Genomic DNA, 20916 nt, shown 5'->3' on the forward strand with positions numbered 1-20916 from the left:
GTCAGGGAGAGTTCTTTCCGGACCCTATGCAGACGACACAATCCGGGGTAAAGTGAGAAAAAACGGGGAAAAAAGCATGCAGGATACGGGGATGAGAACAGGGAGGGCGTGTCCACGGAGTGCTGGTGGTCGGGGGAGGTGCGGCTGAGGCAAACGATCCAGGGATGAGTCAAACGGGAAATCCAAAATGACGCAAAAAGTCCAAGGCCAGGCGATCCATCCGAGAATGATGATTAAAATCTAGAACTGGGTCAGGAACGGCATGGGAAACGGGAACAGGAACAGAAACTTAAACCATAATGGAGCCAGACGCATCTAGGTCCCGGGCTCTGCATTGGTTCCCACATTATGTGAGCCCGGGACCTGGATACACCTGGCCCCGTTATGGTTTTAGTTTCTGTTTCTTGTTCCCGTTCCCGTGCCCCCTGCCGGTCCCGACCCGGTTCTGGATTTTAATCGTCTGTCTCGGATGGATCGCCTGGCCTTGGACTTTAGCCCTGTTTTTGGATTTCCCATTTGTCTCATCCCTGGATCGTTTGCCTCGGCTACATCTCCCCCGACCACCAGCACTCCGTGGACACGCCCCCCCTGTTTTCATCCCCGTATCCTGCATGTCTTTTTTCCTCGTGTTTTCTCACTCAACCCTGGATCGTGTCGACTGCATAAGGTCTGGAAAGAACTCTCCCTGACATTGTCCTATTAAAACTCTGGATCTCAGGTCTTACATTGTAATGTTGTAGTGCTGTAATAGAGTACTCTGCCGATTATATAGGCTGTGCAGCTTGAGTACTGGCAGAGGCCTCAGAAAAGGCTATTAGATCTTAGGTTCAACACAAATGGTACACTTGCATGAAGTTGGTAAAAAACTGATTTTTTCATGAAACTAGAAAGGGGACTGGGAAAAATATGTGGGAATTACATTATATCCTTGGATATCAGCTCCTAATTGTCTAAAAAATGAATGATTCTCACTTTGGGTGAAGTTTGAGCTTTACTGCCCAGTTACCACAAGTTTAAGTCTGGGTAATGTCACTAGTTGACTGTAACCATGAATCTCTGAGAAGTGGAACAAAATTGGCATAACATTTTCAAAGGTCGGATTGGGATTGCTCTCTCACAGTTCTCACAATTACACCTCCTGCGACTTCCCAGGAGTCTGATGTCAATTAGAGTCAGGCTGCACCTCCAGCAGGTTCTAAAGCTCTTGGAAAGCAGTCTGTCATTCATGTTTGTAGTGTACTGGCAGCTTTCTTTATAAAAAACCAGTTGTGTGTTTTTTCATGTCACGAGACAATGAGGACGTATAAGTCCCTGATCATTCCCACATAAACATTAGAATCCCATACTGGAGGTTCAGAACTGATTGGACGAGTCGACGTTGGTCCCTCACCAACAGCACAGTATGCCACATGGCCATAGGTGTTGCTGTGTCGCTGAGAAAAAACAGCCCTGGCCTACCCACCCGAGTCTTGGAGGCTGACCAGTGACATGATCCTTGCTCCATTCCACTGTCCCTCAGCTAAGGCTGCACTCAGACAAATAGCCTTAGCAGTGGATTCAAGAGGTCGAAGAAGAAAGGAAAGAAGTTTCTGTAACTGTCAGAAATCCTCAATGAAAAGGTTTGCAAATCCTGTGCAGATGCAGGAGCAAGTAAATATTGAGACAGGCGAACAATCTGGAACATCAGCCGAGATAGTAGTCGATAGGCGAAAGAGTAGATCAATAACCAGGAAGTTCACAGAGAAGCAAACAATCCAAAACAGAAAGCGAGGTCCAAAGTCGACAGGCAAAAGGGAGTTCAGTATCCAGAAAGCGAGGTTCAGAGTTAACGCGAGGTAGAGCTCTCAAAGAGAGGACTCAATACAGAGCCGCTGGAAGCGGGTTAGGATGGTTTAAATAGTTAAGATTTAAGATCACTTTATTAGCCATATACAATTTCTTGCATTAGGAATTTATCTTTTCACATACCCCAACTTGCTCTCCATGAGACAGACACACAGACAGGGAGAGAAGTTTTGGGGTCAGAGCACAGGGTCAGCCATTGTACAGCGCCCCTGGAGTAGGTGGGGTTAAGGGCCTTGCTCAGGGGCCCAATGGAGTAGGATTCCTTTGCCATGCCACGGGATTTAAACCAGCAACCTTCCAGCCAAAGTTCCTTAGCCACAGAGCCACCACTCCTCCCCCATTTTTTTAAAGATAGTGCTGCATGCTGCACGGTAGAGCATGTGCTGATGGATTAACACGTGCAGCGGCACTTGTTATTATTAACCTGCTGCTGGTACAGGTTAGTTCTTCTGTGAGTTGATCTCCGCTGGCTGGTGGTCGTGACAGTAACAGCACCTACCCAGGGGCTGTGAGATGCTTGAATGCAGCACTTGAATTTTGGAATTTGTGCACGGCTCATTGTTATTCTATCAGATCTTACTGATATTTATTTTATTACTGTTGTGAGTCTAGAATGGTATATGAAGATGTGTTGGGTGGATGCTGTCAATTATTGGCTTTATGTTGTATATTTGTACCATATTACCTGTACCTTTTAACTGCATGAGTTCCCCAAACCAAATTCCTCGTAGATACAGTAGTTGTTATAGCACGAAAGTACTAAACGTGAACTTGGATGTGTCAAATTTAGTTCAAGTGGGTAGCTGCATCAGCATGCGTAGGCTGCAAAGGAACAAGTAAAGGTTTATTCCATGCTGAAAAGTGAATAAGAGAAACAACATTTTGGGTGTCACAATGCATGTTTTAATTATTTATTTACACTTCTCAATGTCAGGGCTCCAACACTTACTAAAGGGGAGCTGCAGTCCCAGTTCCTCAGACCAGTCATTACATCTTGGAAACCAAATAAATTCATTGACAGTATAGGAAAATTTACAAATTTTGAAATAAGCACAAAATTATTTGTGCAGCCAGCAGCCATATGACCCTGCAACCCACAAGTGGCAACCCACTGAAGCTAAGCAGGTGTGAGCCTGGTCAGTACCTGGATGGGAGACCTCCTGGGAAAAACTAAGGTTGCTGATAGAAGTGGTGTTAGTGGGGCCAGCAGGGGGCACTCACCCTGCGGTCTATGTCTATGTGGGTCCTAATGCCCCAGTATAGTGAACAGGTGCTGTCCTTCGGATGAGATGTAAAACTGAGGTCCTGACTCTCTGTGGTCATTAAAAATCCCAGGGCATTTCTTGAAAAGAGTAGGGGTCTAACCCTGGCGTCCTGGCCAAATTTCCTATTGGCCCTTACCAATCATGGCCTCCTAATAATCCCCATCTATGAATTGGCTTCATTACTCTGCTCTCCTTCCCACTGATAGCTGATGTGTGGTGAGCGTTCTGGCACACTATGGCTGCCATCGCATTATCCAGGTGGATGCTGCACATTGGTGGTGGTGGAGGGGAGTCCCCATTACCTGTAAGGTGCTTTGAGTGGAGTGTCCAGAAAAGCGCTATATAAGTGTAAGCAATTATTATTAATATTATTAAAATCATGAGCTTTGTGAAAGTGTTGTATGGTGCCATGATGTCACAAACTCAAATTCAAGTTCCCACGAATTGCGATGTGAAGTGCTCCTTCCTGCTCACTAGTCACTGTAATATGATGTACAAGCGAATATCATAATTATTAAAATTATATTATTATAAATTATATTGTAAAATTAAAATTATATAATTTCACCACAGAAATGATCTGCAGGCAGAGTTAAGAAGTAGCATTTGTTAGGAAAACCATCTCAAAGTTGAGAGCAATATTCGTTTTGGATTAAAAGAGATGTATTCACATCACAGGAAATTAAGACCATTCTGTGATGTAAATTAGGTTTTACAAGTCACTTGTCACATTTTACTTTCATTGTGGTTTGAAATGCACTCATCAATGCCAATTCTTTCTAACCCCAAAATATAAAAATAGCATTGCAGTTCCCCCTTGTTACATGAAGAATCCATAATATCCTTTCTTACCACAAGATGGAGCCATACACTTATTTCTTAATCGCTGAGAATCGCTAGTGAATCTATGCATTACAGAGAAGAATAATGAAAGATACGGAATTGATTGTACTAAGAATAAACTCATTGGAGTCTAATAATAATAATCTTTACACTTATATAGTGATCTGGCCAGATCAGCGCGACTCAATACCCCCTCCATAAACAACAAGGCTCTTTACACACCTGCACACCTGCAGTGGGGGGCGCGGGGGCTTTTTTACAATTGAAGTCCTACTACTATACCTCCTCCCTCTTCTTTGGAGTGCCTTTGTTTTATGTTTCTCTATCCCTCCAATCTACTATCATTGCCAGAGTTTATAGACCACCCAAACCCAGCAAAGCCATTTTTAGGTGAGTTTGCTGATTTACTCTCATTTTTATGCCTTAAGTCTAAAAGGATCCTTATTCTAGGGGACTTTAATATACACATTGACTCAAGGTCTTCCTTTCTCTATTGGGATGCTTTGATCTTACTCAGTTTGCTTGTACCCCTACACATACTGTAACAAAGGACACACCCTAGATTTAATTATTGCAAATGACTCTTTTGTCTCCCACTGCTCTTCCCTTGATCTAGACCTCTCTGACCACTTAGCTATTCTTTTTAACCTAGAATTACCTGTTTCTAACACTTCCCCCTCACGCTCTGTAAATTTCCACAACTGACGATCAATTGATCAGTCAAGGTTTGCAAAATCTGTTCTATCCTCCTTATCTTGTCAAAGCCAAACTGCCCCACCACATTACCTGCCTTATCGAAACTTTGCAACACGTTCTTAACCTCGACATCACATTCTCTCCACTACGCATATCATTTCTATACCTCCTCCCTCCTTATCCAACTTTTCTGGTTCCCATCTCTCCAACTTCTCTCTTCTTGACTCAGCATCCCTCAATAAACCAGTTACACACATGAAACCCACCACATCTATTTTAGATCCCATTCCCACCACTTTATTTCAGTCCGGTTTCTCTTCTCTCTGTCCCTTTGTCCTCGATATTATAAATGAATCCTTGAGCACTGGCGTTGTACCAACGGTCCTCAAAACTGCTGCCATTACCCCCCTGCCAAAAGAGCCTAACATAGCTCTGGACTATCTAAACAATTTTCACCCCATCTCCAACTTACCCTTTCTTACAAAAATTCTACAAAGTGCTGTTACATAACCACCTTGTAGCAAATAACCTTTTCAAACTCTCTAATCTGGCTTCCTTCAACTTCACAGCACAGAAACTGCCCTGGTCAAAGTCACTAACGATGTCATTGTTTGATGCTTTTGATGCTTTTGTTTGATGATTTATATACACTTATATTTTTAGGGAAGAACTCAGATTAATCACTGGATTGACAGTCTAGTGTTAACCATTACACAAAGGAACCGCTGCCTATAAAGGCCATAGTGACTATCAGAGTCCAATAGTCTTTACAATCTGTATAAAACACTCAAGGCATGCTTTGGTTGTTGTGGAGTGAACTCTGGTTTTCTACTAATTCAGCAATATTAGAGTGGGAACCAAATGTTTGCTGGAGAGTTAACTGGAGGGTGATAAGTAAATTGTGGAATTAAGACAAAGGTAATGACTATTTATACTGTAATACTGTAACTTCTCATCCTGTGTGCTCTTAACAACAAAGCTTTTATTAACACCACTGATAAAGGCATGCTGATAAAGACTGAGAGTTTTTTTAGGACATCTTGTAGAGACTTCTTACTTGAACTGAACTAAATTAGGTAACTAAATAATGAACTACAGGCCAGACAGGGTCACGCAGTCTGGGGACAGGAAAACCACAAAAGTGTTTACACAAGTATATGTGCAATGTAACAAAATCTATATTATGTATCCGCATAATTGATGTTTTCCATTCAATCCCAATTCCACACTTCTCACTTTCTTAGTTTCTTACTGCACACTGTTCCTGGGTTCAATTCCAGACCTGGAGCGCTATTTAGGTGGAGTTTGTATATGTTCCCAGTGTTCATGTGGGTTTCCTCCCACTGTCCAAAGACATCCTAGTAGGTTTTTTGGGACAAATCTGGTGTGGTTGTGTGCATGTCTATGTCTGTGTCCCCCATACAGGGTGGGCCAGTTGCTTGCTGAGATTGCATTCGAGTTCCCACAAATTGCAACTTAATGCGGCCTTTCCTGCTCACTAGTCACTGTAATGACTAATGTAAGGCAATGTATGAGCAAATACAGTAAGTACATATTTGAGCAGCAGACATTTCACTGCAGAAATGTTCCAACGCGATCTGCATGCAGAGTAAGCAGTATTTGTAGGCAAAACCGTCTCAAAATTGAAAGCAATATTTCTACTGAATTAAAAGAGATGTATTCACAAGCCTGTTTGTTTTACAATATAACAGAGCCACTTCACGTCACCAGACATTTTATTGCCTCTTTCTGAATAGCAAATATGGCACTGCACATACCTGGAAATTTCATCCATACCTGGAAATTTTGTGATGTAAGATGGAGATTTTACAAGTTACTGTATACTGTAACACTCTGGGGTTCATGTGGGTACCCTCACCGCTGCCACATCAGGTCAGCCCCCCACCATCAGGGACTCAAACCCAGGCCTCCGGCATCACTCAACAGAGACCCAGCCTCTTGAGCCAAAGGGAAATCTCCCTTCAGCCCGGCAGCTACAGTTCCTGCTATCCACAGGGAAAGGCAGTGACATCACCACTCTGGTAAGACAGCTCTCGCAAGCAATGGAGGCCGGATGCGTTACAATACATTTTATATTTTTATTGTGGTGAAATGGATTAGTGTGGTTAAAAAAAACAGCATTGCAGTTCCCCTTTAAAATGCTATTATCTTTGTGAAATTTTTGCATCTTGCTTTTGTTTGTAACTTATTTATCATGTATTCTTCAAAGATGGTTAAAACATTTTTTTAGCTATATAATTCTAAATAGTAAAATAAGGTTTGTTAGGAGCTAATAATTGTAGTGTACTGTATGTGTAAATCGTGATCTGGAGAGTCCCCTTTCAGAGATCTTGCTTAGGAAGCCCAAAACCCTAGGGCCAGCCCTGGATGGAACTGCAGGATAACAAAATATGATTGAATGAAAGAATAGATGGCAATAGTTAAATGGATTCTTCTTGAAACAACAAACTAGTCCAAAGAGTAAATAAATCAAAGCCTATGAAATAGCAACATGTGTAGAAGAACACAGAACAATTAAAAAAAACACTTTTAAAAATGAAGCCATTCTGCCTGTCTAACTTACAGTAGTTGGTAGTTAGTGGATAATTGATCCCAAGATTTCATCCAGTTGTTTCTTAAAAAAAGGCAGGATATCAGCTTCATTTAACTATCCAATTTAATGTTGGTGCTTTGGAGAAAAAAAAATGAAATATGCAAACAATTTACAAAACTTCTGGAGAATGCGTAAGACTGTGCTAGAGTTTTCCATGTTCCAGCATGTTCTACCATTGTTGTCAAGTCATTTCAATAGATGCCCATACAAAAGCAGGCTAAAAAACACCTGTGATCAATACTATTGTCTCCAAACAAATACAGCAACTCAACCGAATACCTAATCAAGGTGCACCCACTTTTATTGCACTTTAGTTACACAGTAAACCTGCTCCTCCTATTCATATGATGTCATACCATTGAGGGAGAGACACAAACCCTTGTCAATATCAGTCCTTCAAAGACAACCAAAGAAGGATGGAGCAAGGCCACAGCCAGGAACAAAGGAATGAGTGATATTTTTAAATTGAGCTATTGGAGTTTGTGGATTTGTATGCTAGCAAAGACTTTAACTATTAGAAATATAAGAATAACAAACAGTAGATTTATTGGGAATATGTCGTATGCTTTTTACGAAACAATTCATACATTTTGGGATGTCAGAAATTGGTTGCCAAATTTCCCTGTTTTTCTGAAGGTGTGAGTAGTCCCTTTATTGTGTGACAAAGACTTGAAAATGTCACTGTCTTCGATGACTGGGTCAGTGGAGATGCATATGAACTTGGGACTGGCAAAGAACAAGGAAATGGGGAACGCAGTAGCACAAATTTGTGACGACGCCTCCAAAACTCTCTCCCACTCCATCGAGGAGATTTTGAGAAAACCATCACAACATGGAGCCACAGAATTAAAACAGGGACATTTCGAGGGAGCTGCTACGCCATCGAAGTTCATTAAAGGTGAAGACAAGTTGGATTTTTTTATAACACTAAAGATTAAAGAAAATGTTCTTTTGTTTTTATTTCTTCAAAGGCAAAATTAAAAAAAGAAAAAATAGCATATGAAGATCTGCATACCAGAACTAATGAAAACGAATAGGTAAATGTCATTAGGAAGATAGAGCTGAACATACAGTACAGTTATGTAACAAATTTGACATGGGATTGTTCTATGTCTAAAAAAAAAGTACAAAAGAGAATGAGATACTTATAGTAGATATTCAGATACCACTCAGATAGGGCTCTATGTATTTTACAAAATACTTAACACCTTTCTCAAACAGATACAGTATAAAATTGTCAGTGCTCACTACATATATTCCTCAAGAACTCATTAAGTGACTCAAAATCTGAAAAGTAATCACACATTGTCTAGATTTAAGAGCTTATAGCTGCCACTGCACATGGCAGTTTAGGTAAACATACTGTACACTGAATGATCACTATTACCAGGGTGCAAAATCAAAACAAAAAAAACACAGGAATAAAAAAAAAATAATTCTTGAAGCTAACTAATTAATCCGTTGTATTATATTCTGCCAATATCCATTTCTTTATACAACTTTGTTGACTGCAGTGGTGGTTGTTGTGCAATGCCACTGTTACTTTATAATATTTGTTTCGTTTGGTAAATGTGTGAACAATTAATGTGAGAAATTTAAAAAAGATCCGAGTACAGTTAACTCAAATAAAACTAAAAATTGTCTTTTCAGTTTCATATTTATTCACTGTATCAACTAGGCTAATATACAGTATATATTCAATATAAAATATCAGTTGGCATGAATATTATTAAGACATTATATATTTTGATATAGGTATGTACCCATTATCACAATATCGAAAATTAATGTTGTGTATTTTTTAAACTTCATGATCAAAGTAAGAACGTTTAATAAACCCCATCAATCATTAGCTTTTTAAAATAATATACCTTTTATTATATATACAGTATATTATATGCATGGACAAAATATGTGATCTTCCCAGGTTTAAATTATAGTAATAACAATATTGTGATGAACTATCAAGACTTTTAAAAATAGTAATTTATATCATATGAATTACTGTAGACTCCCCTTCTATAGATTAAACTTCTATAGGTGCAAACATTTCCTATTTGTCTTACCTGATCTGCAGTGCAGTAAGGCTGTTGGTACATATGTGATGCTGCACCTCATTCAGGTGGGTGCTGATCTTTATCAGCAAATAAGGAGGCCCCCCTTTTAGTATATGTGAAGCACTTTAGAGTTTTGGTAAGAAATATAGAAATAGTCCTGGTACACCAGCTATTGGTCAGTTCACTTCACCTACTGTACCTACAGTGGGATAGGTGGTTTGTATCCCTTACTGTTAGAATAATTAGGATTCTATTTAAATTTATTGATAGGTTCTTTAGACGGGAAGAATAAAATCTTCTGTACCCCTTAAGCAGTTAGTAATATTCTTTTTTTTCCTGGTTGTTTAGGCTTACTGAGCTTAACTGAAAAGATTTTTTTGAAAATTTGTAAAAATAAATTTTCTACACTGAGTCACTGAGTCTTTGGTTTTAGGCATACATCTTTAGGAGAATGCTTATCAAGCACTTCAGCAAACAGACTAAACAATAGAATTTAAAAGGGGAAGCTTTGTTCAGCTTGCTCAACTGCAATAACTGAATAGGCAGGATTTTTTCCAGGAACAGAACTGTGAAATTCTGTACTACTGTATGTATAGACAGAAAAGGCTTTGGGTTTCTACAGCGGAAGGTTAGCCGATTTCTATAAATGGATTTTAGAATTTTTTATTGAACCATATACTTGGAAAACACAATATGAAGGTAATAATCCAGTAAATTAATAGGGCTTTTTGGCAAAATATTTTAAAATTTCACTTGATTATTCATGGCGATTGAATTTGAAACTGTGAATAGAATCACGTTTTTTACCCAGAGAAGCTGTGGGAGTATTCAAGAAAATAGCTAGATCTGAAGATAATTTAGCTACTACCAAATAGGCTAGTCTGCAAAATGAAGTACTATACAGGCATCCCTATTTTTTCAGAAAATGGGTGACGATGGATGTTGTCTCCTGCAGAGCTTACTGAACAGCAGCTGTCCTCACAAGAGCTGGAGAAAGCTCTCTGTGAAGGGAGTGTGTCTAGCCCAGTTAGGAGCAACAGAGGCCAAGACCAAACCAGGCTTCCCAGTGCTTTGTCACAGAAAACAGAATGGATGCTCCTCCCCACAACCCCTGGAGAGGGACAGGAGCATCAGAGAGAGAACAGGTTGTGTGGGATCCAGGGTCACCACCTGGTGTGTCATTCCCTGCATGGTGAGTAAATTCCCAAGATCTGAACAAGCAGTGACACACCCACATGAAACAGTGCGATGTATTCAATTTTGGTGGTAAATCTATTTTTATGCAGCAGAACTGCAGGCTATAATCTCTTGGGATCACATAGCTTGCACAAGCTTCTGCACTTTATTGCACTACAGAAAGCTTCCTTAAATTTAATGTACTCAACTTGAAGGCTTTGATGAAGATGTATTTCAATCCTGCAGAACAGTTTTCAGCTCTGGTTATGATAAACCCCAGTCCCTGAGGTTTTATAGATGTCTTCACCTACTGGGTCTGTGGAATAAGCAAATAAACTTAGGGTAGAAACCTGCAACTCGCAACACAGCAGAAGCTGATGTATGGTGAGCGTTCCGGTGCACTATGGCTGCCGTCACATCATCCAGGTGGATGCTGCACATTGGTGGTGGTGGAGGGGAGTCCCCATTACCTGTAAAGCACTGTAAGTGGAGTGTCCAGAAAAGTGCTATAGAAATATAAGGAATTATTATAAATCATTTCACTTATCTGAGTGTTCCAGGATTACAGTCCCCTGCCATACCTAGGGTGCAAGCTGAATGAAAGATGACTCTTTTATTGTTATGCACCATTTATTAATTTCATTTGTTGTGCTGCTTCAGTAGACAAGAAGGGACGTCGCAGAATACGGACCACCTTTACCCCTGAGCAACTGGAGGAGATGGAAAAGATCTTCCAAATCACTCACTACCCTGATGTGTACACCAGGGACCAGCTCGCAAGTAAAACCAAACTCCCTGAAGGCAGAGTCCAGGTATCACCTTGCAAAGATCTCATATCCAGTCAGTTCCAGCTGACAAATATGCACTCAAGTTATAAAAGAATATAAAGATAGGCTGACTTTGACCTTAAAATCGTTCTTAAGGCTTAGTTTTACATGCATCCATGTACAGGTGATTAGGTTGCCCTGATATTTCCTAAATCCCCAATCTCCAATCTAGTAAATATGAGCACTCCTGTTAGACTGCACCAGGGAAGTAGCAATCCTTTAGCTGAATGCTACTGTAGGTGTAGAGCAATAGATTTTTAGCAGTAAAGTTTTATCAGGTTGGTTCTCACTGGGATTTTAAAACCTTCTGCTTCACAGGTAGATGCACATCAGCTCTGATACAGAAGAACTTGCTGACGTGCTCGAAGTTTTTTTTTTCATGTAGACAAGGTACTTATACTGTATATACAGGAGATACAGTTTTTCATCAGCCATACACCTTTGGTCTGCATTTAGCCTCAGGGGGAGTAAAAAGGCCCCCACATCAGTGCTTGTGCAAAGTATGGCGCTGCGTTATGAAGTCCATTTTTACTTTGTTGTTGTTTTATTTAAGAAAATATTAACAATTCAAGACAGGCGCAGATTATAATTAGTAACAAATTGAAGCACCATGAAAATGTGTAGAACAACTATGTTACCAGTACAAAAACATTTATTGGCAGGCGATGGCCAGTTAGACTAAGGCCTCCTGCCGTCCAAAACTACCCTACTCTTATTTGACTCCTGAAACGTGGACCAAGCATACAGTATTGCAAATTAAAGAAACAAGAAAGGGAGATAATAGAGAGAGATAATAATAATAATAAACTTTATTTTATATAGTGCCTTTAAAGGTGGCTTCTCAAAGCGCTTTACAGGATGACAATAACAATAAATAAGAAGAGTATAACAATAAATAAGGAGAATACACAAGATAAGACACAATTACAATATATAGGGGAGACCGTGGATGGTGGTACCAAGAAGAGCAGAGGGGTGAAGAATGGAACCAGTTAAGTAAAGGCTTTTCTGAAGAAGAGGGCTTTGAGTCTGGATTTGAAGGAGTTTAGAGAGGGTGACTCTCTGATATCCTTGGGCAAAGATTTCCAGAGCTTGGGGGCATACTAGGAGAAGGCCACCCATACAATGTAGACGGGCTTGGGGGACAGTAAGGATTCTTCAGAATTTGAAGAGCGGAGGTTGCGAGGTGGGGAGTAGGGCGATAATAGTTCAGACAGGTACTGAGGTGCCAAGCCATGCAGAGCCTTATAGGTGAGCATGAGGATTTTAAAGTCTACATGGAATTTGACCAGAAGCCAGTGCAAGGACTCCAGGACAGGAGTAATGTGAACACTTGCACTAGACCTGGTCAGGATTCTGGCTGCTGAATTTTGGACATACTGCAGTTTGTTCAGAGTAGATTTTGATACCCCTGCGAGTAGAGCATTACAGTAGTCAATTCGAGAGAATACAAATGTGTTGATCAGCTTTTCAGCCACAGTTAATGATAGCATAGGGCGTAGTCTTGCGATATTTCTAAGGTGAATAAAAGATCTTTTGACAGTATGCTGCACATGTGGTTCGAATGTTACTGATTTCTGAACAGCAAAACAGTCCACAGAATGGTCTGATCTATAGAACAGACATACATTTAAGAGACCCATAGCTCTAAACCAGATAATGCATCCCAGAGAATCAGTCGTGGTGGGGACAAAAATGAAATATGTACATTTATCCAAAAACGTAAAAACAATAACAGCCCTTTTCTTGTTGTCCCTGTGGTCCTGTGGCTTGTTCTTTTCCATGATTAACAATACTTAAAATGCTCCACTCCTGAAAAGAAGAACAATAATCTTGATGCTGTGTATCGGCAGGCAAGTGGTACTTATGTTTTTCTCTGGAGGAAGGGGGTCACGAGAGAGAGAGACCCGAGTTGCTTATATAGTAAGCTGGTCTCGCAAGAACGGCCAAACACCAACTGGGCTATTCCCAGTCATTCCCTACTTTGACCTGGGATTTTGTCACTGCAAGGCCCACTAGACTTAATGGATTTCTGTGCCTCCTGTTGTTTTCTGTACTGTTCTGCCTGAACCTTGTAGACTGTAAAACGGCTATTTCACAATCCATATTCATAATCCAAGTATACTCTCCAGCTGGCAACTTTATGTATTGTATGTACTGTAGATGTACTGTATGAGCTAAACTTCGAATTAAATCTGTTGCTGGAAGTACAGTGTTCCTTCCAAACATCTATCAATCACAGTATTTTATTTAAAACATAGGAACATGAGAACAGTGATAAACAGGAGGCTATTCAACCCATCCATCTTAATACTCAGTAGTGAAATGATCCAAGGATCTCATCCAGCTGTTTCGTGAAAGAAACCAGAGTCTTTGTTTCAACAACATGGTTTGATAGCTTGTTCCATAGTCCCACAAACCACTGGTTAAAGAAGTGCCTCCAGTTCTTGGTTTTAAACACTTGTGCCTTCTGGTTTTCACTGTTCATTCAAAAGAAATCTGCTTGCCTGACTTTGTAATAAAGCATTTGAGAATTTTGAATACTTTTATCAGGTCTTTAGACAGAAGTCTAAATGAGGCCTTACTAGTGTATTATATAGTTTTAATATCCCTTGATTTGAGTGCTATACTTTTATCTATACTGTATATCCTAGAATTTTGTTTGCCTGATTAGTTGTTCGCCCTATTCATTAGAATTTTGTTTTTTCTCTATGACAGATCTGGTTCCAAAATCGCCGAGCCAAATGGAGGAAGCATGAGAAACTGGGAAACTTTGGAGAGATGCAGTACATGACTGAGGTGGACATGGTACCAGCTCCAAGGCCCACTCCAGGAGTGAGTTAAAATAGCTTTACGCTCTGGATTTTGCTCAGGACAGACTTGCAGTATTTCATACATACGTCTGGTGTCATGACTCGTACCTTCTCCCATAAGCGCACTGGCGTTCCCACACATACAGTACTAAATTCCACACACGCTCATCCAGGAACTAATTATCCAACCACGTCTCTCTCTCTTTTCAATATTTAAACACTCTTCACCGGCTTACCTACACTAAATTTAGGAAGTCTTCCACAGCTTTCTCTTGTGTGTGCTACTATTCTCAACCTGACTCCTTTGACTAACCGACCTGGTTCTCCTACTTTTGACTTTGCTCTTGCCTAACGACTTGGATTTAGAATATTGGATTTACTTTTGCTCGTACTACCTTCCTCACGGCTTCGCACAGGGGTCCCAACAACTCACCCCTTTCAGAAATCCTGACAACTATAGTCTGATCTCTGATAAAAGAGATCACTTACAAGGAACAAAGACAGAAACAAGATGAATCATTTTTTAATATATTTCCTGCATAAACTGTTCATTCTGTTAACTTATTTTACAGTACTAAATCAAAATAGTTTTTACAGCACCTCTAATTCCTCATTAGGAAACTAACTCAGATTCTAAAGAAATAAAGTGATTGTTACAGGTACAGTAGCAAAATAAATAGGCAAGACTTTTTTATGGTCGGAGGTACTGTATGAAGGTCAATATGCTATTTGACTGTAAACCCAGTAGATCAGTTACAGAGAATTCTAGTTAATACATACATTTTTAGACAAAACAGAAGCAGTTAAGCAAAAATATAATTTTCCCATTTTAAGAATTTAGGGAAAGTAATCTAAAATAAAGTAATTTGGTTTAAATATTTCTTTCCTGCTCGGCTATCTACCTTTAAAGCTGTGAGAAACTGTCACTAATTCATCAACACTCAATTTGTGGATTAGACATGTTTATGTTAAAAGGATCTTAACTGTTTTTTGTGACTTAGACAAAAAATTGTGTTTCACTTGTTTAATTTAACACTTTTTGGTCTTTGTGTGTAATAATAGTAGTTTATATCATTTCAGAATAAAAACACTGGTTGTCTCTACAGTACATGGTACCTCAGTCAGGTACTCAATTATAAACAAAGATTCAACCATGAACACCAAAGAGCTTACAAAACAATTCAGGGATAAAGTTGTGGAAAGGCACAGATCAGGAAAAGTTTCTGCTTCCTGTTCATTAGTTAACTCTTAATCCAAACTCATACATTACCTTGAATGCTGGCGGTCTACAGTCAAAAATTAATATTTTATCAGGTATTTTATCAAAAGCCTTCTAAAGATCCAAATAACCAAATCAAATATATCTCTTGCATCCATTACTGTAATTGCTTGTTCAAAGAAATCTTAACTAGTTACATTCAAGCAACCTTTTCTAAATGTTTAACTATCCCTACTTATTACTTAGATCCTTATTACCATACAGATGATACAGATGTGAGATTTTGGATGGGTGTACATTAGTAATTGTTGTGTCAGTAAATATTACTTCAGTTCCAGTATACCTTTGAAACCGTATCTGACTTGAATATCACAGGTGTTGTTACAGTAAGTCTGCATAACTGATTCAAAGCAAGCATATTTCAGTTCTGTAAGTCATTTCTTATCAATGGTTGTTTCACAAATATTTATTGAATAAACCTAATTATCCCAGAAATATTTACGAAATTTATTCCATGCTGAAGAGAGAAGAAAGGAAACACCCGAAGAAGGCTCCACAGCCGAAATTTTGTGTTTCTTTTCTTCTCTTTTCAGCATGGAATAAACCTATTACTTGTTCCTTTGCAGCCTACGCATGCTGACGCAGCTACCTACTCAGAAATATTTACTACTGCCATTACTAAAAAGACCAATAACAAAGACTGAAGTTTGGAAAGTTAACACTGTGAATTTTGAGAAATAACTTGGGATGTTTTATTTTATCTGAACATGCAAAATGATTAGACGTGTCACTCATTGTATTCCCTTGGACACAGGGTGATGGAACGCTGCCCCAAGAACACACAGACATCTCCTTCCTGCCTGGGTGCGAACTACTTTCCACAAAGCTCCTGCCTGCTGGGCTACATCAACAGCACTTCACCCCCTACCATCCTGCCTCTGCCTTCACTGCTCCCTTCTCTCATGTACTCTTGTGTTACCTGCCTCCGGGACATCCCTGCATCTTTCCAAATCTCCTCCCAACACTTGAGGAAGACCCTCAGCTGACAAAAAGCCACAGAGCTCTGAAGACCTCTAAAAATGTGAAACTATTCTCAAGTCGGTCTCCTCAGGGTATTTCCGCAGCACAGACTATTTTTATGAAAAATAAGACTTCTATGTAGTTGCTTGTTTCTTATCATGTACACTTTATTGGTACTAAACAGAAAGTATATGTCATTTCACATTGCATGTTTTCACAAAAAAACACATTGCTGGCACTTTTCTTGCTTTTTTCGGTGTGTCAGCAGTCTTAACTCCGGTTTTTGACGTGGATCTAGTAAAATCCTGTAAATAGTTACACTAAATGACTAATAAGGGGAGGAGTTAGGAATGTACAGTATAAGGTTCAATTTAGTATTTTCCCTCCTTTAGACCCTGTTTCAATTCCTAGGGTGCTATCTATTGTTCTTCCCATGTTTACACCAACTACCTCTTGGTGCTACGGTTTCCTCGCCACAGTCCAAAGATATGCTAGTAGGCTAATTGGCATCTAGGAAACAGCCTGGTGTGAGTGTGTGTATATTTGTGCCCTGTGATGGACTGTTGTAGCATGCAGAGTGTACCAAGTTCCCTGTACCAATTACCCTCTATTGGATAATCCATGTCAAAAATGAATGTACTGTATGTCTAGTATGGTTAATAACAGCCATCATGATTTCTGCAACATAGGAAGGCATATGGCAGCATCTGAACATGCTATTTTTTGGACAAAATTAAAGATAAGGACACTTACTTCAGAATTTATATATTGAGGTTAGGTTAAGACATTTGTATTATTATGTTTCTTGACTCAGTGGTGGGAAATCTGAACTGGGTGATTATTTTTCATTTAATCACTTACTGTACATATAACAAGACCAAGACTCATATCATGATATCCCAGTGTGTCAAACTTCCTGAAGATCAGGCTTGAAACCTTATGGTCTTTCATTTGGCGGTGGAGCGGTGGCTCTGTGGCTAAGGATCTGCACCTGTGGCTGGAAGGTTGCCGTTTCAAATCCTGCAGCTGGCAGAGGAATCCTACTCCGTTGGGCTCCTGAGCAAGGCCCCTTAACCCCAACTGCTCCAGGGGCACTGTTCAATGGCTGACCCTGTGCTCTCACCTCAGGCTCTCTCCCTATATGTGTGTCTCATAGAGAGCAAGCTGGGGTATGTAAAAAGATAATTCCTAATGCAAGAAATTGTAAAGGGTTAATAAAGTGATGTTGTTATTATTTATATTTACAGACAGGAAAATTTTCATTATTCTCATGACACTAGTCAGGGATTTTTTAATGTTGCTTAAAAGAAAGATTACTGATTAAAGATCACCCAACTGGATGTCAGAATAAAAAAAATCCATGTGATGATAACATAAACTCATAATTCTTCTTTTGTTTGCAGTTGCATCTATACTAAATTAAAACCCACCTGGCAATCACAAATTGCAAATACAGTGCTTTGGATAAGACGGTTTTGAAAACTGAACAAAAACAAAATTGGGAAAACTGGTCTTGCTGGAAGTGAGTGTGAGTCTGTGTTTGTATCTGTCTGCCCTGCGATGGACTGGTGTGTCCTGTCCAGGGTGTGCCCTGCCTTCTGTCCATTGCTTGCTGAGACAAGATCTGGCTCCCTCACAATCCTGAATTGGAAGAAGGAAGAAGCTAAAGTAATGTTTAGGTACATGCACTACATTTTTACATAATTTCACACAACAATTAATGTTAATACATTTCTGAAGTCAAGTTATATTATTTAAGTCAAAATTGGCTGACAGGAAATCAATATTTGAATTAAAATATGCTTTAATTGAAATAAACAGTTATTTAAAAAGCAGCGTTTTTGTCTTTTTCATTTTTTAAATTACATTTCAAATCCTTTTTTTAAATTTATCTTTATGGAATATGGGAGCTGGAGTTATAAATGTTGTAATGTGTTGAGCTTTCTAAAAATGTATCTTTATGGAATTACTTTCCCTTTATCACCTCGGGTTTTAAAGTTATGTTTTTTAACTGATGTTTCAGCTGTGTTGCAAGCTTCAAAAGTGAATCCTCTATCACATGGCCCCCAGCAACTGTGTTCTGTCAATTTGTCACAATGGGAAAGCAAAGACGAAGCAAATTGAATTTAGTGTACAGTATGTCTTAAGGGAAGAGTGTCCCACTGGGTGGGATATTTATCCAGTACAGGTTAACCCCTGTAATGCTGACACATTCATATAGCTAAGATAAATTAAACAATCTACACAGTTTATCCTTACATGAAATTTGTAAATCTAGCCCGTGTATTGCAAAACCTGAGGGCTTTTTATGATATTTCTGGCATAATCATAAATCTTCAATCATTTTTTCTCTGTTATACAGCAGTTGCTTAGTCGAGTTGTCTGGCCTAATCAAATCTCTTTATCGGAGAATTGTTCATGGAAAATTGACATGCCTCTAATTTGTATTTACTGTACATGGTACGTTTGATCCTTTCCTAGAGAGTAAGAGCTCCATGGAAGTTTCTGGTTTTAATACATCTTACTTTTCATTTCTGACTCTTAAACAAGTTTCTGATTGTGATCATATTCAAGTCCCTTTGGCTGTGTAATCATTAATATAACGATACACAGGTGCATCAAGGTGTAGCCAAAAAATAGCACACATCACGGGCAGAAGCTAAAAACAATGCAGCTTTATTATTCAAAACATGAGAGCAGGCTCTCTTTTTATCAGGTACCGGTTGTTCAAAAATTATTTGAATAATAAAATGGTAAAAGTGATCTTAGATCTCTTTTATGTACGAGTTATCTGACTTTATAGTAGTCATTTCAGGAATTGAAAACGGGCACTTTTTAAAATAAGTTTTGAAATGGGCAAGAGCTATATGAGAAGTAATTCTGTAATTTAGCCTCCTTGCAGGAACATTGAGGAAGGCACACGGGACACAGCACAAAAAGAGAAGGAAATGCGCCAACAAGCATTCCTCAATTGAGTTGAATTACTTGCTGAAATTCTCTCAAGGTTTATGTGCCATGCTGACAACATCCCTACCTTTCTGAGATAAGATGGGATATGAAATGGGAGCTGGAGTTATAAATGTTGTAATGTGTTGAGCTTTCTAATTATTGCTCAATGAGTTTATTGCATTATGCAGATAAGACTGTTCCTTATTTGATAATGAAGGGGTCATTGGTAGGTCACAATGTAAATAAAATGTCAGCAAGTTAAAAAAAAACAGACTGAAGCTCAGTATACAGTTAGTGCATACTGCCTTTGTGAGCTGCTTTGTAATATTATCAGAGGTAAGTGGTTTTCTAAACTGGCATCTGAGTTAAAACCACTCAAACATTTTTTTTTAATTTGGGATTTAGTGTCTTGATTTAAAACATAATACTAACTTGTTCAAAACAATTCAAAACATGTAGAAATTCACATTAATAAAAAGGCTTTTTCATAAGAAAAATATGTTTCCAAATAAACAAGATGCTTGGTAAAAATTGTTGCTGTTAATATACTGTACAAGAAAAAACTACAAACCAACAGAGGTTTGAATTATTTGAAAACAGAGACACTGGAGATATGGTACAGAATAAAATGATTGTATAAGAACTGTTCACATACACCCAGTTATATTTATATTTACAAGCCTGCTTTTTTCTGTTAAAAAGAAACTCCTATTTCCTGTCCTGAATGTACAGTTAGATTTCTCAGGAACCTGTCTTTTCTGGTCTCTGGTGAATTTCGACAAGTTTTTTTTTCTTCACAAAAACTGTATGATGTGAAAAACACAAAGCATAAGTAAGAAATAAACAGCTCAGACATGTCTGTCTTACTGTAGGTCTTCTTTACGAAGGTGATGGCTTGCTCTGTTGTGTTATTTCAAAATGTTTCAAATACCCCTCTAGTGTTATAGACAGCAAGAATGGATACTGTACTTTGAAGACAACTGAACTTTGGAAAAGATTGTATGCATTTTGTAGTTCCAAGAGTTAACAGTGTGTGAGAAGAAAAACAGGGGCAAATAAGAGACAAAATGAGCTTGACCTTGTACTTGAAAATGTGGAATGTTTTTGCTGACCTGTAAAGAGGAGATGTTTTTATACAAACAACAAAAGTGCAAAAGTAGCAATGTAAACATCACTACAATATATCCTGGGAGAAGATTAGGATTGATCTGATCATCTGAGGCTACATTACACAAGCTTGGAATATACAGTAGGTTGTACTGGCACCATATAAGGAAACCATTTTTTATAATAAGTAAAATGTGTCTTCTCATGTATTGACATACATTTTAGTAAATAATATCATAATTATGAGCAGGTCCATGCTGGTACTGAATATCCACTGCTGTTTTAGTCTATATACCAGCATGGTATGCTGGTTCTACATTCTACATTTATACAAATGTATACATTTATTACAAATGTATAAATTTTATACATTTTTTAGTTTAAAATCATACAGATTTGTAAATCTGCAAAGTGTAGCCTTTTATCTTTATGAATGTGCATTGAAACAAATGATGATAATTAATTTTTAAATGTCGTGGTGTTGT

The 20916-nt window shown here is 38.7% G+C and overlaps 1 protein-coding gene across 2 annotated transcripts; it reads left to right on the forward strand.

The window, feature by feature from the left end:
• Positions 1–7677: 7677 nt before the first annotated feature.
• LOC148829172 (uncharacterized) lies at positions 7678–18210 on the forward strand. Of its 2 annotated transcripts, none has more exons than XM_088923997.1 (5): positions 7678–8161; positions 10276–10512; positions 11157–11308; positions 14042–14158; positions 16170–18210. In XM_088923997.1, the coding sequence occupies exons 1-5, from the start codon at positions 7939–7941 to the stop codon at positions 16515–16517; spliced, it is 1077 nt and encodes a 358-aa protein (XP_088780123.1). In that variant the 5' UTR covers positions 7678–7938; the 3' UTR covers positions 16518–18210. The 2 variants fall into 2 exon arrangements, with proteins under 2 accessions (XP_088780123.1, XP_088780124.1); XM_088923998.1 differs by having other exon boundaries at positions 11160–11308.
• Positions 18211–20916: the final 2706 nt, after the last annotated feature.

This window comes from Atractosteus spatula, chromosome 8 (assembly GCF_055471065.1).
Source record: "Atractosteus spatula isolate fAtrSpa1 chromosome 8, fAtrSpa1.hap1, whole genome shotgun sequence".
NCBI classification, from domain to species: domain Eukaryota; kingdom Metazoa; phylum Chordata; class Actinopteri; order Semionotiformes; family Lepisosteidae; genus Atractosteus; species Atractosteus spatula.

Bases quoted from the DNA above. Each gene is read 5' to 3' on its own strand.
- LOC148829172 (XM_088923997.1), top strand. From the start codon at position 7,939: ATGTCACTGTCTTCGATGACTGGGTCAGTGGAGATGCATATGAACTTG. The intron at 11,309-14,041 runs GTATCACCTTGC...TCTCTATGACAG, and splicing joins TCCCTGAAGGCAGAGTCCAG to ATCTGGTTCCAAAATCGCCG. The intron at 14,159-16,169 runs GTGAGTTAAAAT...CCTTGGACACAG, and splicing joins CTCCAAGGCCCACTCCAGGA to GGTGATGGAACGCTGCCCCA.